The sequence below is a fragment of the Temnothorax longispinosus genome, chromosome 6 (genome assembly GCF_030848805.1).
Source record: "Temnothorax longispinosus isolate EJ_2023e chromosome 6, Tlon_JGU_v1, whole genome shotgun sequence".
Classification (NCBI taxonomy): domain Eukaryota; kingdom Metazoa; phylum Arthropoda; class Insecta; order Hymenoptera; family Formicidae; genus Temnothorax; species Temnothorax longispinosus.
This window is the reverse complement of record NC_092363.1, coordinates 22,296,779-22,319,410: the sequence shown is the minus strand read 5'-3', so window position 1 is coordinate 22,319,410 and position 22,632 is coordinate 22,296,779. Positions and strand designations below refer to the sequence as shown.

General features: G+C 35.4%; 5 protein-coding genes across 5 annotated transcripts in view; 3 read left to right on the top strand and 2 right to left on the bottom strand.

Annotated features, from left to right (window-relative positions):
• Window positions 1-102: 102 nt before the first annotated feature.
• LOC139814479 (thyrotropin-releasing hormone-degrading ectoenzyme-like) lies at window positions 103-9,559 on the bottom strand. The gene is made up of 15 exons (XM_071780753.1): window positions 9,235-9,559; window positions 8,288-8,501; window positions 7,348-7,689; window positions 7,090-7,245; window positions 6,648-6,956; window positions 6,243-6,426; window positions 5,337-5,765; window positions 4,371-4,575; window positions 3,420-3,673; window positions 1,880-2,070; window positions 1,517-1,681; window positions 1,218-1,385; window positions 976-1,048; window positions 721-825; window positions 103-388 (listed from the first exon to the last, which is right to left on the bottom strand). The coding sequence occupies exons 1-15, from the start codon at window positions 9,254-9,256 to the stop codon at window positions 320-322; spliced, it is 2,886 nt and encodes a 961-aa protein (XP_071636854.1). The 5' UTR covers window positions 9,257-9,559; the 3' UTR covers window positions 103-319.
• Window positions 8,396-16,723, top strand: Btn (buttonless). The gene is made up of 6 exons (XM_071780754.1): window positions 8,396-8,487; window positions 11,277-11,487; window positions 11,730-13,611; window positions 14,054-14,358; window positions 16,375-16,532; window positions 16,605-16,723. The coding sequence occupies exons 3-6, from the start codon at window positions 13,325-13,327 to the stop codon at window positions 16,692-16,694; spliced, it is 840 nt and encodes a 279-aa protein (XP_071636855.1). The 5' UTR covers window positions 8,396-8,487; window positions 11,277-11,487; window positions 11,730-13,324; the 3' UTR covers window positions 16,695-16,723.
• Window positions 16,560-18,132, bottom strand: LOC139814481 (MKI67 FHA domain-interacting nucleolar phosphoprotein-like). Its single transcript, XM_071780755.1, has 4 exons — window positions 17,921-18,132; window positions 17,417-17,641; window positions 17,228-17,336; window positions 16,560-17,156 (listed from the first exon to the last, which is right to left on the bottom strand). The coding sequence occupies exons 1-4, from the start codon at window positions 18,056-18,058 to the stop codon at window positions 16,912-16,914; spliced, it is 717 nt and encodes a 238-aa protein (XP_071636856.1). The 5' UTR covers window positions 18,059-18,132; the 3' UTR covers window positions 16,560-16,911.
• A 667-nt stretch (window positions 18,133-18,799) lies between these two features.
• On the top strand, window positions 18,800-19,198 carry LOC139815456 (proteasome assembly chaperone 4). The gene has a single exon (XM_071782385.1). The coding sequence runs from the start codon at window positions 18,800-18,802 to the stop codon at window positions 19,196-19,198; it is 399 nt and encodes a 132-aa protein (XP_071638486.1).
• A 902-nt stretch (window positions 19,199-20,100) lies between these two features.
• Window positions 20,101-22,632, top strand: part of LOC139815256 (midasin) — a 111,255-nt gene continuing 108,723 nt past the window's right edge. Inside the window, exons 1-4 of the mRNA XM_071782041.1 lie at window positions 20,101-20,432; window positions 20,611-20,846; window positions 21,141-21,386; window positions 21,516-22,582. Coding sequence (XP_071638142.1) covers window positions 20,358-20,432; window positions 20,611-20,846; window positions 21,141-21,386; window positions 21,516-22,582 — 1,624 coding nt within the window. The 5' untranslated portion in view covers window positions 20,101-20,357. The remainder of the gene's footprint in view (window positions 20,433-20,610; window positions 20,847-21,140; window positions 21,387-21,515; window positions 22,583-22,632) is intronic.

Below are 22,632 nucleotides of genomic sequence, written 5' to 3'. Positions count from 1 at the left end.
ATGCGTATTGCGTATTACATATGATACTTTATTTTTTATATATTGTTTTATTTGCTATATTGTGCTGGAAAAAAATACTAGCAGCATACAATTCCTTAGAAGTTTTCTTTATTTAATTCTATAAAAAAATGCATATTCTTTGGATAAATTATTTTTATTAATAAATAAAAACTAATTCAGTAAGAATTTAGTTTTTGATTGCAACGTCATGGCATCAGAGTTTATATAAACTAATTATATGATAATTATTTGTAATAATTTTGTTCATGTAATCGCAGGATTGTATTGATTTGAATAAGTTTTTTACAGAGTATGTCTGTTAACTTCGTTTTCTGCAATTTCTTGTCTCGGCATGTCTCGTAGAAATTTCTTCTAGTATCTGTAACGTCTGCAGAAAAAATACATATAGATATAGATACATATACAATAGATTATTTTTTTAAATTAACATCATTATAAATTGTGAAACAAATAGATATATTTTATCGTATCCATTTTTTGTCTTTTTGTCATTTAAATAAACTGTAAGTTATAATAGACAAATTAAAGCAAGTACATTAGAATACATTAGATGCCATTAAGTTATAATTATCAATTAATGAAACCACATGCAAATGCGGAAACGTGCTGATTTTAATGCGAAAACCGAGTAATATCATATAGTGTTTGACTTTACAGAATCCGTTTCACTTTTTGAGTATTCAAACTTGACAGTTATACCTCGTTTTTCTGCTTCTTATACCACGCGACATTGGTCTCGACTCTATTAATAACTTTTCCAATCGCGATGTCGTACTTCTCGCCCTTGCCTCTCAATCGCAACAGCTGAGAAGAAAAAAAAGAATGTGACTCTTACATAACGATTTGACACTTTTAACACCCGAGGTTTACATAAGTACATTGGTTTCCAGAGAAAAATATCATGGTTTACTTTTCGATCCCTGTTAAGTTTCACTGCTCGCGCAATTTTCTTACCCATTCCACATCCTCTTCTTTACGAATGCGTTTCGAGAAGGCATCTAATATTTCGATCAAGGAAACATTTGCGCTGGAAGTAAAGCAACGAAGATGTCGCAGCGAGACAATAGTAGTCGGACGATCGTATAAAATGTACAGAGAAAATAATCAATAATTATTAAATTTTCTATAATTATTTCTAGAGTAATTTGAAACAGAATAGTTATTTTATTACCAGTTGAAAATTTTATTTAACTTACTAATTATTACTTCCTTCCTGATTTGTGAACATGTTAAACTTATTCCAATGTTGAGTTATAAATTCTATTGCAACGTGATATCCGTATGGATTCAACGCGATGGACCTTAGAGCTATTTCTACATATTCAGACGACACATTCCTCTGTGAATGTATTACAGATAAATATCTGAAATTATAATATGCAAGAAAAAGAAATTGTAATATACATTTAAATAATATATTATAATTCGAAATAATAAAAACAAAAATGCTTAGTGCCTTTCATACTGCAATTGATAAGACTTTCGTGTGTCTCACCTTTGCAACAGACTCGCGTTAACATGACATCCCAATGCGAATGCGAGGGTTTTCTTATCGTGCGCTGCTGATTCGTTGTATCTTTTCAGGAGTGCCAGCCATTGTTCCTCCGTGGCGACTTTCACGAATGTGCAGTACGTCCAGCTACGAAATTCTTGTGGCAAACTAGTTTAACAGATAATTTTTCTTCTATAATCTTCTAAAGGTTATCGCTCGTATTGTCATTTAAATTTAATACAAAAGCAATTTCATGATATTCAATTAACGTTAACATATACGTGATAGACAAATCTTAAAAATGAGCAATTATATTTTTTATTAAATGTACAAATAGTATTTGCAGTTACTTCGCTAGGTACGTACGAATCTGATGACTCATTTCGTAGCATTTCTCGAGCAAAGTTAAGGACCGCCGTTAAACATGCTTGATAGTCTACCGAACATGCCGATTTCATTACGTTGATCTCGAATTCTGTCCACAGCGTGGGAGCCTTATAAACCACCGTCGGTGCCGTCTTGCTGTACACCTTATCTATAAACTTGCACATGACGAACTGGAAGAAGTCGATTAAATTTCCGCTTTTTGTTTAAGTGAAAAAAAAAAGATGGAGAAACAGACTAAGATAAACCTATTAAATTAAGCGAGAAAAATTAATCGTATCAAGCTCAAGATTTAAATATAAAATTATCTACAGACTTTTTTTTCAATACGTGCTAAGTATAATTAATTAGAATATTAAAAAAGTAAAAATAGCTGTGACAATTCAAAAAGTATTCTCAAAAAAATGTAACAATCTGATATTATTATTTCAGATAGAGTTGTCCTTTTTTTTCGCCGTATCTCGTTTTCTTGAGAAAGAAAAACTATCTGTGTGTGTGTGTGTGTGTGTGTGTGTGTGTGTGTGTGTGTGTGTGCATGTGTGCCGCTACCGTATCGAGAGCGAATATCACTCTCCCGTTTCAGGGGATTCCGTTTTCGTCTTTAAAAACATCAAAGTGTTCTTGTGAAATTGCGAGGAAGAAGGTAAAGTAACCGGCAGCGATATTTATCGCAACATTATAGAGATCTGCGGTTGATTCGCACAAGAAGTAAGAGTAAGTAATTCCATTTATCCAGAATTTACGAGCAATAAACCGGGTGGATTAAAACGCAGAGATACGCCGCAACGTATTTATTTAATTTGGCACGTTAGGTTTACGGACGTGGAGAGCGCCTGAAGAAACCGCGGGGCCCGCCTCTCGTGCTCGCGGTGGAGGCCTTCTCTCCTCTCGTATATTTTTGCAATAATGGCTTCTGTGAAAAGGGAACTGCTACGGCAATATTGGTCGGCGCGAGTGCTTAATTAAATGTTACGTGCCTCGTATTTCGGTGCAAATAATGATTGAGTCCTCCGACCTAATTGAGAATGTCGAATCGTAACGACGGCCCGATGGGCCGATGATCACTTATATATCTGTCCCAGGGATAATCATATGCTTTATAATGCCATACTTAAGCCTTAACTGCGCGTAATAACGACATAAGCCGGAATTGCATAGCGGACGATTTAGATTGCGCGAAGCAGCGTCGATTATATCTCGCATATCTTATCGCGCCGCGGCCGTATAAATTAATAATAAAGGGAAATGTGCTCGCCTTTGCAATCTCGCGCAAATCTACTTGGAAGGACGAATAAACTTGACCGGGAGTCGCGCAACTCTAGAATGTTGCGAAAATACCGCAGATATTTAAAGATTTTAAAGGGTCCACTGCTTCACATATGTGTACGATCGTCTCTTTATCAAAGAAATGGTCGATGCTTATAATTGAAAAAAAAAATTACGTCTTAATTACAATTTATTATTTGAATATCGTGCATAAATGCGTAACTTCAAATATCGCCTCAGCAGTTTCAAATATTACCTTGAACAAGTCCGAGTCCCAAAGACGACGCTGGATGGAAGTCAATAAACGCAACGCGGGTGTCCACAGTATTTCTCCACTTTCTGCTTCCACCTTCTCAAGAATATTCCACATAATTCTTTTATCAAGCAGCCCGGCTTTAGCTATCGCGAACGAGTCGGTTAGTAACTGCGCTTTGGTTATTTCCGGTAGAACTCGAAAGGACTTTGTTAACAGTTTCCAGTTCTCTACGTCATAATTGACACGGTACAATGCTGTAAATAATACGATAGAGATAAACTGTTAATTAATTATTAGAAGTTTTATACATTCAGAGAAATGGACAGTTCGTTCAAAAATTAACAAATGGATAATCCGATATTTTTAATCGGAATTATGAATAGCCGATCAATTATCAATGATATCCCGCTATCATTGGACATTATTCTAATCTTAATCGGCTTTTCATAATTCCGACTAAAAATATCGGATTATCCATTTGTTAATTTTTGAACAAACTATCCATTTCTCTGAGTGTATAGATAAGTTTAGAGGCGACAGTTTCCGAAAAAAATATTGTAGCTGTAGTTAGTAAAATATTAATCTTTCTCGATGTTACGATAAACGGGATTGTTCTTATGATATTTGATTGTTCTAGCTTCTAATGTCCGCGTTTTGCGATAGCGATAAGACGATTTTTTAACACCCTATATATAAAACAAATTCTTTATGAATTTATGAAGTGGCTCGAGTTTGTTTCAAAGGCTGTATTCCGATATTCACTGTCAGTACTGAAAATCTATATTTTATGTCACGTATACTATACATTTTCAGTATTCAGTTTACTGACAGTTGCTGACAGTAAATATCGGAGTGCAGCCCAAATTGATCGACACTAGTTATTGTCGGTATAAAAATACTTTATGTATTATCTTCTTAATTGATCGGCATATGTTACGACAGTGATATTACCCGTTTGATTGATATTGAACAGAATCCACTGGTTGTTGGAAGTCGCCCGGCTCAAAGCAATATCGTTAATTTTCATGCGTTTCTTGACCATCCATGCCTTCGGCAGGGTATTACTAAATTGCTCTTCATTTTCGGTTGTCCACGTCAACGGGATGTGCCATAACTCTTCGCTCGTTCTATTTAGGCCATAATGATAAAATCGGTCCTGAAACACAAACATCGCATAATCGAGCAATTTTTATCGACGTCCACTCTAGACATTTTATAATTATATTTTACTTCTTTATTTAATTTACTACTTTTCATTATCATAGCTTTATTGTAATATTATAATAAAGATTATAAAAAATTGCAGTTTTATTCATAAAAGATATCTGTAATGCTTTGTAGTTTGTATACCCTCTCTCATCAATTTTTATATAATAAAATTGTAATTTTACAACACGCATAAACATGCAAAAGTATGTTGAAGACATTGGAGTTGGAAGAAATATTGTCGATTATTTATCCAGACAAGTTGATATAAACATTATCAATGTGTTAGCAATTTATATTTATAGTTATCTTCCAGTTAAAAAAATAAATTACCACTAAAATAAATTTTGTAATATGCGTATGTGCCGCATTAAATGTAAAATAATGCATCGACACATTTTTTTAAATATAAAGCCTCATTAATTTGAGAAATTGAAAAGTCATGCACGCGGTTAAATATGGAACCTATCAAATTTTTACTAAAAAAGAAGTTGATCCCAAATTAATCGAAGGATCCGAAAGAAATTGAGGCATTCTGTATAATTTATTCGTGAACTTAAACCACGGAACCTCCTTTCTTCTTGTTGCGCCAAGAGAATAACGATGATTAATGTCGTCGTAAATGCATTCCATCGATAAATAATTTGTCGTCGACGGAACAAGATGAAGAAATGCGCCTGAAGATCGATCTGCGATAAACATCGGACGCACCTGCGTAAGCTCGATCGCACCGGTTTCTCGATTCTGTTGGACGCGCAGGACCGGGAAGCCGGCCTGATACGTCCAAGTACGCATAACGTCCTTCATGCGGAGTCCTGGGGAAACCGGTAGCCCCTTCGCTCCATCGATCTCCACCTGAAAAACGCTCCAGAGATCCTCCTGATCGGCGTTGCGATAGTGGTACATGCGCATGTAGTGGCGCACAGACGCGAGGAAGATCCGCTCGCCCAGAAAATGATAGATCATGTGCGCCATGCAATTACCCTTGACGTACGACGTCGTATCGAAGATGTCGGTGAGATCGCTCAGTTTCCTCAGATCAATATGCAATGGGTGTGCCGCTTCGCCGGCGTCGCTGTTAAACACGTCGTGACACACGAGCAGGAAATAGGCCCGCAGGTCCCAGGATGCAGGCTCGACCTGGAAGATCAAGCAAGAATTAATCGCGGCACAGTCGGCCAAATGCCACAACACCCATAACTGCAACGATAAAATTCATTCTCATAAAATTATTAAAACACGATAAAGATATTAAAAAATTATCAATCAATTATTAAAAAATTGTTAAAAATAGAAATATCAACTATCGATTTTCTGTTTAATTCTGTTTAACATAGCTTCGCAAAATTTGTATAGTTTTTTAATGGTGTAAAAATTAATATTTATATATTTATAATAATAATAATAATATTAAAGTATTATTAATATTATCTATATATAATAATAAAACTTTTTGTACAAAAAAAATTTTTTTTTCTATTTAAAAGAATACTCAAACAATTTCTAAAGAAACAAATTTCTTTGCTTTTGAAAAGCAAAATTGTTACGTGAAATAATTAAATAATAAGTTTCAGATAAATGTTCTTTTTTTAGGAATTTGATTTATATCCACTTTACCACATTTAGTGCTAGGATTCCGAAAAATGAAGCGAATCCTTCTTTCAACCACACTTCATCCCACCATTTTGGCGTTACCAAATTACCGAACCATTGATGGGCGATTTCGTGCGCTGCAATAATAGCCAATGACTTTTTGGTCTCAACAATACTGTCATCTTTCTTTATAAGAATAACTTCTTCTCTGAAAACATCAATATAACTTTTAATCTAAATTGCGCGCAAAATTCTAATAATATTAATTTGCTGTGCGAGAAAAACATAACATTCTGAAGTAATTGCAATCACAAATTCTTATTGAGAAAAACCCGAATGCGAATCACGCTTAAAGACGACGATTCTTAGAGTATATCTAATACCTTTCGCAAAAAGGTTGAACTATTGCGGAAAAATAATTTCGTTTACCGAAACGTTATAAGGCCCCAATTTTCCATCGCGGCATACTCTAATTCAGGAACCACGATCACATCCAGTTTATCTAATTCGTAATAAGATCCGGTAAGATTCTGTATCACACGGAGAACCTTCGGTATCAGATCGCCGACGTATCTCGTGTCATTCGCGATCTCTTTCCGGAAAAAGATCGTGTGCGACGGTCGATCGCGGACGGCTACGTCGTAACTCGAAAAATCGGTGACCATAAAGGCGACCAAGTAAGTGGGCATCCGGAAGGTTTTCTCATAATGGTCCCAGACGTATCCTGGCATGCCGTGTCTGAGGAAAGGGGAGACTGGATTAAACTCGGATTATATTCTTTAACTAAACGGTTGTAATTACTGTCGGGGGATGCGATTAGCGATGTGTACGTATGTTACTTATACAGCACAATTGAATCGCTCTCTTTTACATTTCCTCGGTGAATTTGCGCATGGAGTTCGAGTGCGATCGCATGTGTGACTTTCTGCCGATCGAGATGCGAAACGGCGTCTTGATCCACGGCTCGTCGAAGCACGGGTAAGCTGTGCGAGCGTAGTCCGGAGAGAAGTTCGACACCGCTATCCATCTGGGAAGAAATGTCCGCTTTCGCAATATGCAGGTATAACGTAAGTTGCGTTAAACATAACGTCGTAAAAAGAAGCAACACTTATGCACGAAATCGTAATACCTGGTTTCGTTTGTATCACTGTCGATGTACGAGCTCCTAAAAAATCCGTTTGCAGGTTTTTGATCAAGCGGGATCATATATTTTATGTGTAAAATGTAAATCTCCCTCGCTATCAATACATGTAAAAGAAAGACGTCGATAAAACCCTCATCCGTTACGAGGTACGTGTTCATTAACTTCGTTGCATTCGGTGAACTGTATTCCTTCACGCTAATGTCTTGTATGAGGAGCTTGCGGGCGTGAAGTCGTACGTGCTTAGTCGATACTTTGGAATAAAATTGGATCTGCGCATCGCCGATCATCGTGAAATTTTTCTCTTCTAATATGGGTAGTATTTTCAAACTGCAGTGAAGAGAGAAAAATTGTAACATGATATTAAAAACTAAGATGATAAGAATTAACATTATTATTATTTTATTTGTATGTCTTAAAAGTCCATATTTTTATCGTTTCCATTTCGTTTTTATTGCTGCATTTATTATTTTATTTGTTATTCTAAATGTAAATATTTCATTTTCTGGCTATTACCGTGTCTATAGTTTCTAATATTAATCCTAGCCGTAGTCTGACAAGTAAAACAAATGAGATTAAGTGCTGCAAATATTTTAGTTTAAGTCTGCGATGTCAGTCACTAATGATAGATGCGGCGCGGACAGAGAAGACGACGTCAGTCAAAGACTAACACAGTGACGTCAATATAACATATTATCTCAACTTTAAATATAAAATAAAAGAAGACGCATTTATTTAAATATTATACCGCAGCATTTAAATAGCTTTCCTCTTTTGTTATGTCAACTTTAATTTTTTAATATTCGAAAAATTTTTTAAATTTTAGAGAATAGTCAAAGATCGCAGCGAGCAGAACATTTTCTCTTCGTTGTTTTTAATGTTTCCGGTGATCAATGATCGGAAATATATCGCGTTGGTGTGTGCTTACGTATATTCTAACGGTAAAATCTGATCGGACAGTCTCTCCAAATGGGCCATTTTGCGAGACTTCCCACCGGTCGACCCCCTGTATCTACCATCCCGCCGATTTTCCATGCTCGAACTGACGAACCAGTAAATGATCATCGAGCCGACGCAGATGAGTATCACCACCGCGACTCGCGTTCTCACGTGCCATCCACGCCTAACGTAAGCCGGAATTTCTGAAGCATTTTTTCCATGAGTTTAAAATTTTATTTATTTGTTCAACAAAATAGGCAAGATAATAGCAAAGATTATAGTTTTCAATCTTAATGTCTGTTACTTTGATTAGAATTAGTGATACCTAGTCATACCTAGCTTGTCTTTGATTAATTTATATTAGCTTTTCTGGTGGAAAAATGTCTTAGAATTTTTTATATTATTAATCAGAATTTCTATGAAAATTTTAAGATCTTAGAATTTCAAGATTTTCTCAGATTTTCTATACAAATTGGAACATTTTTTAGAAAAACTCAGACAAAATAATAATGAAATATTTCAGATTTTCTTATACCAACACATCTTATTTGTAGAAATCTGAATAAATATGAGAAAATCCGCGCAATTTATCAGAAATTTTCATATATACAGATACTGAAATATTTCAAAAATCCTCATCCAAGTATTTCTTGAAAGTATCTGAGAAATTTGACATATTTTTTCAGAATTTCTTACAAATGTAAAGTATGAGAAATTCTTAGGAAATTTCTAAGAAAATATAAGAAATTTTTTCACCAGGGTTCATCTTTGCGAAAGAAATAATTATTCTGTGATTTTTATAAAACACTGGTGTACAAGTTGTCGTGTGTTACATACGATTGATTGAAATATAATGAATATATGTGTTTCTTGTATCGCACGTTTACAAATTACATTTTTTAACAAGCTCTTCTTTCGACGCAACCCTGCTTTTACCTTGCGTCGGGTTATCCTCCATGCTTGCCGGCGACGGAGAGCTACGCTCCCGCAGGATCTAGCGATCGAACGAACATCGCCACGACGGGTAACTAGCGGCTACTGCGTCCGAAAAGCAGAAAACGGCGTCAAGGGCTTGTGGTTCGACCAGATACGCCCGCCAAAAATACACCGGCAGGCACTTGTACATTTCCCTCCTCTGTACTTTACACCGACGTTTACTGTCGATCGCCATTTGCCCGAAACTTTTTTGCGGGCCGTCCGTCGTCGTGACGAGTGCGCGTCTCGTTATGCAACGCGTCGTCGAGAATACACGAGCAGCGCCGTCATCTCGCGTTTATAATTTATAGGCTTCCGGTAAATAGCCGAAGGGGAAGTTCAGGGTCATTTCGTCCATTAATCATCGCGCAGGCATGATAGACAAAATTGGCTGGTACCAGAAAACAATTCTCGCTGGTCCCAATACATGTATAACGTTTGCGGAATACTGCAAACTTGAAGGTGATGAACGTTTAATTAGACGTCTACGAAGTGTAAGACTATATCAATTAATCGACTATATTTCAAATCGCTTGCTATTTATAGTATAAAGTTTAGATATAGTATACAGTTACAGTACACGAAAAAAAAATGATGTTGTATCAACAGCATCAGTGTAAGTTGAGATAATATCTATTGATGCAACATCAATATTAATGAATAAAAAACATCAGATAATTATTTTAATAATATAAATATTTGGTTCAATAATATCCAATTGAATTAACTATTTATGCTTGCGGCAACCCGAGACGTCGACGTTTAATTGAAACATTTTTTTTTTCTGTGTATACAGTTTCTTCATAGACTGACAGATATTTTTACAAGACACAATATAGGCTTCTTTAAATTCTTTAAATTACCGTATAAGTGCAATTTTTCACAAGTTATGAAATATGGCGTTTTTTTATCAATTATTATTTAGCAACTTAGACTTATTTGTGATTTTTGCGTCAACGGGCATCAGTTAATTCGTTTAGTAGACCAATTGGATAATCGCGAGCCACACGTGGGTGTCTAATGTATGCTTAATGTGCTGCGACTATGGCCCGTAGATATGTCGGCATTAGCATCTAACTTTTGAATTAGTTGCATGAGAATCGTTGCTCGGTTGCTGATGAGAAAGCCAGACACCTACACTCATGGATTTATACTCGAAAGGAAGACTCGACTGAGCCCGCAACAAGTGTTCTGCATTGTGGGATTTTACTTTTTTCACGTTACATCCCACGAAACTTGGGACTCAGTTTCATATAAGAAAAAAACTTTAGTTTATGAGATATTGTCTACTCTGATCATTTTTCTTGAAAAATAATCGTGGGAAAAGGAAGCTTCTATCTTTAATAATTCAGTTATTAATTAAAATTGAAATTTACCGTCACTCAAAGAAATTCAGTGACTAAGCTATCTGAACAATATATTGATCTTCAACGCAACCGTAATAATTGTTTTCTTATAGAGCAAAAAGCTCTTATTTCTCAAGGAATGTCGATTTAAAAAACTAAGCATTTTAATTGACTCGAAGTTTAGCTTTATTTTGAAAAAACGTATTGCATATTTTAAAACTTTATTTTTATATTATTAAAAAGAAGATATTAAGATACAATTCCCAGAGAGCACTATACTGAAATCTTAGAGACGTCTAAGATTTCAAAGACATCTCATGAAATTATTAGAAAGATATAACTGTATGTCTTCGATATATTGTTTTAAGATATCTTTAAAATGTCTTATTTGAGATTGATTTTAGATGTATGTAATTTTGGTCAGTAATAGGTTTAGGTAGTAATATATATCTTTTGATAAAATTTTAGATAGATATCTGAGTTATATTATTCAATATAAATATTTATTTTTCTTTCTCTAGACAATACAGAGATATCTTATTCATCTTTTTTTCTGAGATGGAAAAATTAATATGTCATGTGATTAACAATAATGACGGTATTTAAATCGTTCTTTATAATTTTGCGAATTAAATTAGTGTTTTATTTTTTATCTAGTATGGAAGATGTTAGAGAAGCTAGTGCTGCGACACGTGAAATTCGGGAAACGCGTTTCCGAGCGGGCGTTCCCGTCCTCGCAGACTGCTCGGCACCACTTCGCGGCTAGGAGTGTCTCGTGTTTCAAGGAATCTCACTTCCTGTGCCGAGAGCCGAGTGCTTCGACGAGGTGGTGGGCCTCTCGTTGCGTCTCTTTCGGCATCGTGCAAATGTGAGCTACATTCGGAGGGGGTGGCGAGCGCTCGAGAGAGAAAGCCAAACAATGTCGATGACTAATGGAGACGCGTGACCCTCGGGAAGGAGTCGACCCTTCAAAATACCGCGTCGGGGTCCGGCCGGTGGTGGTGTCCCATCCACCCATTTTCTCACTCTCGCGCGGCCGTCACCTTTCGCTCTTTCTCTTTCTCTCTCTTTCTCTCTTTCTCTCCTCTCTTTACCCCTCTGTTTTCTTAGGTGGGCCCCTACCGAGATTGACTTACGCTCCTCGTTGATGGAGTAATGGCCATCCTCAATGAAACACCAACGACGAAATCGTGAATGAATCGGCTCGGCAAAGGAAACAGTTTGATTCCTTTTCTCTGCATCTTTCTTATCTTCGTCGATTTCCTACTAAATTCTTAAAAAATTTAAAATTTGTGACAACCAAAACGAATGATTTCTTCCTTTCTAATATAGCATTACACACTTGTCTCATAGTCGGAAGTATCATATTTCATAATGGGGGAGAAATCCGGATCACGTTTGGACGGTGGTGTGCTACTATAAATACTATATATAAAAACAAATATATATTAATGTAATTTAAACATAAAATGATTAATTATTTAATGATTTTATTTAATTATTCAAATTATATAAAATATTATTGATTAAAATATAAACCTTTAATTTTAACTCAGTTTTTCTTTATCTTATCTAATTATCTCGACTTAAAGAAAATTGTTTGGCAATTTTAAGACAAAAGGTACAAAAACATATGTTTAAAATGTATTTTAACTTTACAAAGTAAGTTTTTAGATATTAAACAAATAAATTTTAGAATTAATATAGGTATTCTAATTATCTGGAATATATTCCTAATTGGCTATTACTTGTCTCGTTCGACACTCGTGGAAACACATTACTGAAAACTTATTGTTAGCGGTACTCAGATAAAACAATTCGCAAAAACAACGCTCTTCACATACGTCGTGTAAAATTCTCTCAATTCCCGACAAATATATAACTCGGAGCAAAAAACTCAGCTGCCGTTTCGTGTGTCACCATTTCGAATTCTTTCGCGAACGCCGATCAGCCACTTTGGAGGCTGCGAGGAACGATTCACGCTGGAGGGATTGGCCTGGCCAAAAAGCCGAGGGAAACGTAGAAGAAGATTCCGGAGCTTCCGTGGCCCTACTCCTACGACTCTCCTCCGAACGTTCTCGGCGTTCTCCACGACATTCTCGCTGCCCTATGACGGCGCCGTCACATGTGCTCCGTTTGACATTTCCGAGTAGGCACTAACGCAATTCGCATCCATCCGCGCGCGGAGTGATTCTACGGTGAACCTGTGCTCGCTTATCAACGAGATATAGTGACAATTGATAGATATCACATATCTATCCATTGTGATGGAAATTTAACGTTACCACCTGAAATAATATTTTAACGCAAATTCGGAATTTTACGCAATCTTATCAAGAAAGTAAATATAAGAACCGTAGCGAAAAAATACGAGCAAAGAATATAAGAAAGATCATTATCTAATATTTAATTCGTTTCTTTTGTAACGTCCGATAAGAAAATTTTCCTTCTGAACGGATATAAGTGTTATTAGGAACTTATCCTTCCTAATATTCTTCCGCTGTTTTCTTTTTCATATAAGTATAGATGAAAAAGATAAAAGAACAAAGAAACATAAAAATGAATAATCATTGAGAAATTATTGCAGACTCATTGCCGATTGTTTTGCGCTTGATAATTTTTCTTTATTGATCCTTTTTAAAGAGACTCGTAAAGAATTCGCAAATTGTGACACGCTGAAACTGTCAAAATCTTTATTCGTTGCTATGTCGTGGTCGAAAGATACGATAGCGAACAGCCATCGGATATCCGACAATTTCGAATTACCGCCGACACCGCCAACACCGTCGTCTCTACATATGGAAGGGCAGAACGCGAGATCAGCAACAGGTTGCGAGACCTCGTGGTACCACAGGTGGTCCTGGAGCAACCCGTCGAATCCTTGTAGCGGATTCGACATTGCGACCGACGATACCGCTCGTTTAATCCCGCCGCCTTACATCGTGAATTTTCTCCAGAACACCGACAGCAATCAGAATTATCGCACGTGCAGGTAAGAAATGTTAAATCCGATGGGACGCGCGGCGTATAATTAATATTTCTTCTGGCATCTTACTTATTTACTATCTGAGTATTTTATTTAGTCAACATAAAAAAATTATTTAAAGACAACTCTTAAAAACATATTTTTACATTTATGAAAATGTTATGTATATTTTGCACTCTAAAGAATATCTATTCAAAAATATCTTGCTTTGATAAAAATAAAAAAATAAATATTGTGACTCATAATTTCTAAAGTCACGTTATTCTTTGATAACTAATAATTATTGTACAATTAACAGCCGCTTTTAGAGTTTCTATTATAATTTGTTATTTCTCCAAAATAGATAAAGTTAGCAATTTTTTTTATCATAATTGTGTCGCGCAATTATTATTACGATGTATTAAATCTTATATAATTATGTATGACTATAACATTTAATTTTCGTAAGATGGGAGCAATATTCCCAGCAAGATGTAGCAGATTTTCATCCGATAATCGAGCAATTAAATGAAAAGGAAGATGAGAGATCTTTGAGTAAACCTGAAAATTTATTATACGAGAATGATCAAGATCGCCGTGTGACGACGACGACAAACACGGGAACGACGTTTCGCACTTGGGAGATGCCTCATTTGCAGAATATGGACTGCGAGCATGAGAGCAAGTATCAATCTTGGCAGGATTCGCAACATAATGAGAATCATGCGAATTCGTTCTTCGGAGAAAATACACATCCGCATCAACGAGAAAAAGGTAATGCGTTATTTCTTAATTAATGACCCCAAGAGAAAGACCCAATTTCACCAACCACGGTTAGCTTAACCGACGGTTAAAGTTAGCAGGATTGACCAATAGAAATGAATCCACCCTGCTAACTTTAACCGTCGATTAAGCTAACCGTGGTTGGTGAAATTGGCTCTGAAAACCTATATATGTATTAAAGCTATCTAAATTAAAATTATATTAAAGAAGTTCTGTGAAAGAACCATCTACCATTCAGATAGAAATTGATTAGAACTTGTTGGAAAATAGTTTTAATTATATTTAAATTATTCTGAAGCAATAAATCAAACCGTTATACAAATTCAACAAATTCTAATAGCTGTGCACAGCTGTGCGTAATAAATTAGCTGGAAACACATTCCGAGTCGTAGCTTCGACAGATTTCTGACGTAAATCATTGACAATACAGTTGGAAGTTTTATGTCTTTAGTGTCGCCAATGCGGCCATAACAGGCCCAGTACAATCTAAATGTTTATCGGAAGTCTAACTGCATCGAGCTGGTATACATCTTGCATAAACGTCATGTATCTCTAGTTATTACATTGATATTTAACGTATTCTGCCTACACTGCTATTTGTTGAACAGCAAATAAAACTTTTACGTCGAGAACTGTTTCTGACATGAACTGAATAGAACAAATAACGAAATCATCAATAAAACTAAAATTAATTAAAATTAAAATCGGTATCTATATCTTTTTTTCCCATTAGAAATTTCTAACATCTTGATTAACATTGTCTATATTAACATTGTTGAATATTAAACGTTAATTAAGAGAAGTATTATGAATGATGACAGGAATCCAAAACGGTGAAGAATGGCTGCAATTAATATTCCAATAAAATCCACGTGCTTTATTTTAAACATTTTTACTTCTATATATCGACAAGCAGTGCAACTTTATGACACAATATTTTTTTACTTCTTTATTTAGAGATTTATCTAACCAGATAACTTTCAAATATAAAAAAAAAGTTAAATTGAGACGCTTCAATTTATGGAATACTGTATCATATTTTTATCGTATGAACGTCAATATGCATTAAGCCATTCCGAATTTGTAAATTGGTAGCGTCAAAATGTGTGGCTTTAGCTACTTCGTTTGATGTTACTCTCGTGTTGCTCTCGATAGTGGCCATCGATGCGGGCCGCGGGCTAGAGATCCCGCGATTGACGTCAGCTCGGCAATTACAGCCGAGATAGCGGCACGGAAGCAAAGTTAAGGGCCTCGAGAGCCAGAGCGCGCGCGCGCGCGAGAGAGAGAGAAAGAGAGCCTTTCGCTCTCTCGACACGGCCACGTGTCGCATCGCGGTATAGAGAAGCGCGCTTCCAGCAAAAGCGGGTTTCGCAAGCGACAAGCTTCGGTGCATCGTACATGCGCGGTTATTTTCATCTGAGGCCGGCGACAAAAAGTCGCCGACGAGCCGCGAAATCTTGCCGCGGAAAACCACGTGGCAAGAAGATCGAGCCGGATGATGAACGCGTTATGTCACCATCCGGAGGAAACTGGATCATTAAGAGATATGCTCTTAACGGTCTTAACGCAAACGGGAAGGGTGGGAGGAATTAAGGGCGCATATCAGAAAACACTCTCTTCAGATAATACATGAGCTCGTTTTTTTTTTCTAATTACACTTTACTATGCTTTCTATACTAAAATTCAAGCGAATATATCGGCTTGAAACATAAGAATTACGTTCATTATAAATTCCATATTACTGTCCTGAATAATATATATAAAACTACTTTCTTGCATTTAAATTGCATTTAAAATTATCTATCTATATTTGTATAGATTTTTAATCATTGATATATTCTTTGCGAAATTAGACGAAAATAAGACTAAAGAGATATAGAAAGTATAGCTAATTAAAATTGAAGATGTAAACATATTTCTTCGATAGAATATATTTAAGATTTGAGGATTTTGCTAATCTGAGTAAAGTGCGTTGCTATGATTTATTATTTGTTCTGTTGATCGCAGAAACAACAAAGAGGACAAGCGACAAGCCGCGGAAGGAGAGAACCGCGTTTACGAAGCAACAGGTCCGACATCTCGAATGCGAATTTGCTCATAGCAATTATTTGACACGTTTGCGTCGCTACGAAATTGCCGTAGCATTGGATTTGACGGAACGTCAGGTAGATTATAAGCAATTAAATAGAATGTAGAATTTTTTTATCTTTTTATCGGTAAAATCATATTTCTTACAGGTGAAAGTGTGGTTTCAGAATAGGCGCATGAAATGGAAGCGAACGAAAGGGAACGCGGCTACCGTACAGGAAGCAACCACTGCATCGTGACATATATTCTTCGAGTGCGTTAATTAATTAATTCAGATTTAATTGTACATAATTTATATAAATGCAAATCATTCAGTTTATAATTTTATCCAATGTTCCAGATATTTGTAGAATATGGTGTCGTATATAGATGAATTCCTATTGTTTATTTAATGCAAGTAATCAATTATATAAAGTACTTAAAAATAAAATAAAGCTAGATATCTTTAAATATTTGTTACGTTTCCGGTGCATCGACGGGTTGAAATTTCATGCTAATTCCCTTGTCTTTTAGTTTACTTTCTAATGTAGAAAGTTTCCTGAGCGATCTCTTAACGTATCTCTCATGATCCTCAGCACTTTGAGTCCGATTTCTACGCAGTGTTACCTCTTTTCTTTTCACCAGTCTGGGATATTTATCTTTCGACCAATTTACGCCTGCAAAAAATCCAAAGTGCTGCTTCTCAGGTGGAATATATGTAGCTAAAAAAAGGCATTCGTAAAGAAAGGCAATTAACTAGAAATATTAATGTAATTATAAATAAAGCAAATACCTTTTAATAATCGGCCGCACATGAGATAATTGTTCATGGTGTCTGCTGCAATTCTAGCAACATCTGGATGAAGGAATTCAACATAGCCATAGCCACGACTACTGCCGGTCTGGAAATATATATATTTTTTAATAAGCTCATTACATACAGTCATAAAACAGTTAACAATTCATTTAGACATATACATACTCTTTTAGATCTTGCTATTCGTACTCGCGTTACATTCCCAAACTGTTTGAAATAGTCGTTCATTTGTTCCTCATAAAATCCATGAGGTATGTGCCCTACATAGACCATTCCTCTGGGTCCCAATTTTCGCGCTTTGAACTGTTTAGGTTTAGATCCAGGTCCAGGTTTGGGTTTTGTTAAACTCGCCTCCTTCTTCTTGGCGGCTTTAGCTTCCGCTCTCTTTTCCTAGAAAAAAAATATTCATGGTTAAATATAAACACTTGCTAGCCTAGCAATTTAAATCTATGTTAAGAATTTTATTCAAGCAATTGTGTCACAATTCGTAAAAGGGCAACAATCATTATAACAATTACTAATTCGTTAATAAGTTAAATAACAGCAATAATAGCAGAGCAATATAAATTAGCACAAATATATGATAAAATAATTAGATAAATACAAAATAGCACAGAAATAAAATTAAAAAGCAACGGATACGTTTTCTATTGGAGGTTATGTCGATACCTTGAAAACTTGCTTGACATTTTTCACAGCCTTCTCGAGGCTGGCGCCTGCTTTCGGTTTCAATATCTTCTGTTTGCTCTTAACAACTCTTCTCAGGACCGACTCCTTGGATGCCGCGTCTTCTTTTTTTGTCTTCATATTTCGATCAATCAATCGATCAAAACACCAAACGTTTCAACGCCGCCACGTGCACGCAATATAGGTTATAGAAAGAAACAGATACAGATTCGGGGATGCGTTCAGAAAACAACAGAATTCAGTGATAGGTGGTGATAGGCTTCTGGAAAACTGGATCTCTGATTGGTAGGTTTACAATTCAATAAGCCAATCACAGGCAATGGTTACTGAATTGTTACGTTTTCTGAACGCAATTTTTGGGCACAGTGTGTGTCACGTCACGATGGCGTAAATAATATTTATGCTGGAATACAAAAATTGCACTGTTAGCTCCTGAACTTGGAAGTCAGCCAAGCTTCGTATACTTCAACTACTTGAAAATCAAGGTTATCAATCAGGTTATTTATCTTTACTGACTTAGGTTTTTTTAACAGTCTGGTTTATGTCAAGATTTACATCACTAGCAGAATATTCCCTTTGTGCTATGAATTTAGTCTTATTTACCAAAATAAAGTATAATTGGTCTTTTTAAAGAAACTGATTACTGAAGAAGATATTTAAATATATAAACTTAAAACTTACAAAAAATTAGAATATCTTATTGTCTCAAAGTATTCATATAATTTCAGTATATTAATATATCAATATGTAACATTGTTCTGATAAATTTCACTTATCTTTTCATTTTTTTTCTTGTTATTTTTTATATATAATTTAACTTTAAAATTATGTAATCCATAGGTAAGGGAACCAAAATAAAGGATGGCAAATGTGACGGAGAAAAGATCCGACGTGGAGTTACTACCGTGCAGCTTCAAATTTCATGACTTTACTGCCAAAGTCAGCGATGTTAATATTAATTGCCAGATAATAAAGATGGAAGATTGCTTGTATCTGTGGATTGGAGATTCCGCTAATCGCATCATGGGAGATCTGTCTGTTGCTTTTAAGTCAAATTTTGAGAGACAGCCTATTGCGACTAAGATCATGGGTTCTGTAGCCGATGCGACATCCATGAACATGGCTAAGAGATTGAGCATGAAGTTTAAAAAACCAATATATGTTAGTTTTAACATAACTGCAGACAACATAGTATTGCCAGGAATCGAAAGAAGAATCCAAGAGGAGTTCAGGACACATGCAGATCTTCTAAGTTTTTGACTTTGATTATTGACAAACAATTCTTGAGATACTTAAAGATACTTTTGTATATAATTAATATCTTTCATACATTGTGTAACTTTTCTTATTAATAAACTTTTAATATTTGAAATTATTTAACACCGTTAATGAAGAATAATCTTTATAAAGAATAACATGATTATTTGTCAACTGTTATAAAAATGGAAATAGATTACATAGTAATTTATTAGTTCATTAATAGAGAAGCAAATATAAATTTTTATATGTATAGTTTCATAAAGAATGCGTGCGCGGAAATGTAAATGTGTGAGAGAAATAGAAATATATTTTGTAAAAATAAAAATGTTTTGCATAAATTAAATAGCCTAAATTAGTAAATAAAAATAAATAAAAATTAAAAATAAAAGCTGATGTGTAAGCCCTAAAAAATTTTCATAATTAGAAAAATCAAAATCTTAAAAATGACCAATAATAATTAGCTTTGCGAATTTACATATACTATCAAATGTGTATGTTTACCTATATATTTTATATGCGTAATCGCAATACGTTAAAAAAATATTGCAGCGATATGTTTTAAAAAGAAACTAAACGAAAAAAATTCGACCTAGTCAAATGGCAATTGATTTTTGCTTTTAGACAGAAAATTGGCTTTTTCGAACATTCAACAATCGATGCGCGAATATCTCAGCAGAGAGAAGTCGGAAATATCCGTGGCTAGTTCAAGTTCAAGGTGTATGTAAGAAGAGGCGCCAGTAGACGTCCAGAGCGTTCAGGCTTCTCTCTCTATAGATTTATTCCTCGCAACTACACTAATGTGTACTATCTGCACTTAAAATGAAATAGATATATGGCTACACAATGAAAAAGAAAGAGATGAGATGAAACGTACAAGAAGAGAAGTTCAACTGAACAAAACCTTCTGCCGCTGCCGGCTGCCGCCTTCGGGAGACTGGAAGCTCACAGAGGGACCACGCAGAACCACGTGTTTCTCACGTCGTGGTCGTAACCTGTTTTAATCTCTTTCTTCAGCGTTACGAAGCCGAGTTGTGATTGTACTTTTATAACTTTAGAATTGAAAGCACTCGTCCAAAAGAAACTTTCTCCGGGGCATTCTGCGCCAACAATGTTCTCTGTTTTTTTCAAATAATTAATTTAACTTTCCGGAATAATCAAGATGTTAACTAAAAATTTATCAGTTTTCTGTGAACGAAATCAGAGATATAAGCAGAGATTTTCATCTTTTGTAGAAGTGAGTATCGTTATTTTTTAAATATTGTATATTTAAAAAATTTATATTTTTTATTTATTGTAAATTCCTGCAGATTTCTTCCTAATTATTATTTATTAATTTTAGTTCTTAGTTTTAACCCGAACTTGTGTACGTCTGAAATAAATATAAATTTAATTTTCTATTTATTTCTTTACAGGAATGTAATAAACTTGAACCTGACAAAATTTTGGAAATATTAAGTGAATTTTTGATGCAACCAGAGTGCACAAAAGATGTTGCTGACTGTTTTCCAGAATTGTTACCAGCGCTTGTTTCTGTAGCGATACCTGCAGATGACGTACAATCGTCAGCATTAACGGACAAGGACAAGGTTCATAGATTAAACTGTGTCATATTAGGAAAGCTGGTTAATATTAATCAAGATTTACTAGTGTACGTATTTGTTATAAACTTTTTACTTTTTGCAGTAATAAGTTTACTTTATAAAATCCTATGTTTAATGTATGCAAGATTAATGAGCAAAAAATTTCAATTTATGAATTTCTTTGAGTGATATGCAAAGTGGGATAGATTTACGCTAAACATTAAATAGTATAAAGTATTAAATTAAAATTAAATTTTTGTAACTAAATATTAGTTATTTGTTCTCAAATTTAAAAGTTAAATGTTGAACATTAATGTTCTCTGTTTATTACGAAGAAATTTTTATATATTTTCTTATTTCAGGTTTGTCTTACGTTACTTTGATAATAACCTAGCTCCATTCGAATTTCTCGACAACTCTCATGATACAGTTTCACCTCCAAAGAAACAAAACAGAAGAAAATTTTCATGTATCTTAGAAGTATCTGACTATGACATTGTTATCGCATGTCACAATATCTTGCAGTCTGCTACTAGCCATTTTAAGCAAAAATGGCATTGGTCTGGATTTTACAAGTATTTAACAAATGCAGATGACAGGGTGAAATGGTAAGTACATTGCAAGAAACTTAATAAAATCTTTCTTCCAAAAATATATGTAATATATCCCAGAATGATATTAATTAATTAATCTATCTATAATTGTTTGAAAGTAAAAATTTGCTAATTTGATTTCAGGATTGCCTTAAAATGTATAGCTATAGTTTTGAACATGTCTGAATCAACAAAACTGTTGCGGGCACAAACAATCATTCCAAATTTTGAAAAATTTAAATTAAAATTTTTAATTGATCATGAAGACAAAGGCATAGATACTAGCATTGCCTGTGCCAGCTTTGAGTCAACGGAGGACACAGTTAAAAATATCCCATCTATCGTATCTGTTGGTGGCATTTTATTGCCCACTCTTGGCAGGAATCAAAACGCCCACAATTTAGTCGCGGTTTCTTCCACGAAGAAAAATCTGCAAAGTCTGGCCATAGCCGTTGGCTCCAGGAAATGTATCTGCCTGCAAGGACCAGTTGGTTGCGGTAAGACGGCTCTGGTGGAGTATTTAGCCAGAGTCACTGGACACGATACGTCGAACTTCGTTAAAGTGCAGTTGGGCGATCAGACCGACTCGAAGATGCTGCTGGGAATGTACAGGTGTACCGATGTGCCTGGCGAATTTGTTTGGCAACCGGGTGTCCTCACACAGGCGGTTGTCTCTGGCAAATGGCTACTCTTAGAGGACGTGGATAGCGCTGCCCTTGATGTAGCCAGCGTTTTGAGCAATCTGGTGGAAACTGGAACACTCAGCGTACCCGGCTATCGCGATACCATTTATACCAACAGCGGTTTCCAGTTATTCGTTACTCAGCGATTGATGATGTCCACAACGGGCATTCAAAAACATGTCACAGGAGCATCAAGTTTGTTGCAAAAGCATTGGCTGTGCCTAAACGTAGAACCTCTGTCCAAGGACGAATTAGTGACTGTGGTCCAAACACTGTTTCCAGTATTGAGCACTATTGCTACTAAAATAGTAGATGTATTCTTGTTGTTCTCCGCAGGAGATCACGACGGTGAAAGTAACGCAAGTGATGCTATACTATCACTGAAGATTGGACGACAAACGTCGACGCGAGATTTAATAAAATGGTGTTCCAGAGCTGTCATCGATTACAGAGTTTCATCGTCAGATTCTCTATTCAAAATATTTCAGGATGCTGTAGACGTCTTTTGCTGTTCGGTGCCTAATCAAGGTAATAGTTTCTTTCTAAATTTTCTGTTTAAATATATGTTTATTAGATCT

What these genes read in the sequence shown, in the direction of transcription:
- LOC139814479 (XM_071780753.1), bottom strand. Translation starts at nt 9,256, where the DNA reads ATGGAGGATAACCCGACGCAAG. An exon ending in GTTCAATATCAATCAAACGG is followed by an intron (nt 3,674 to 4,370) that starts GTAATATCACTG and finishes TATTATTTACAG; the next exon opens with CATTGTACCGTGTCAATTAT. An exon ending in AACGCGAGTCTGTTGCAAAG is followed by an intron (nt 1,386 to 1,516) that starts GTGAGACACACG and finishes TTATAATTTCAG; the next exon opens with ATATTTATCTGTAATACATT.
- Btn (XM_071780754.1), top strand. Translation starts at nt 13,325, where the DNA reads ATGTCGTGGTCGAAAGATACGATAGCGAACAGCCATCGGATATCCGAC. An exon ending in CAGAATTATCGCACGTGCAG is followed by an intron (nt 13,612 to 14,053) that starts GTAAGAAATGTT and finishes AATTTTCGTAAG; the next exon opens with ATGGGAGCAATATTCCCAGC. An exon ending in TCCGCATCAACGAGAAAAAG is followed by an intron (nt 14,359 to 16,374) that starts GTAATGCGTTAT and finishes TGTTGATCGCAG; the next exon opens with AAACAACAAAGAGGACAAGC.
- LOC139814481 (XM_071780755.1), bottom strand. Translation starts at nt 18,058, where the DNA reads ATGAAGACAAAAAAAGAAGACGCGGCATCCAAGGAGTCGGTCCTGAGA. An exon ending in GAATAGCAAGATCTAAAAGA is followed by an intron (nt 17,337 to 17,416) that starts GTATGTATATGT and finishes ATATATTTCCAG; the next exon opens with ACCGGCAGTAGTCGTGGCTA. An exon ending in GTGCGGCCGATTATTAAAAG is followed by an intron (nt 17,157 to 17,227) that starts GTATTTGCTTTA and finishes GCCTTTTTTTAG; the next exon opens with CTACATATATTCCACCTGAG.
- LOC139815456 (XM_071782385.1), top strand. Translation starts at nt 18,800, where the DNA reads ATGGCAAATGTGACGGAGAAAAGATCCGACGTGGAGTTACTACCGTGC.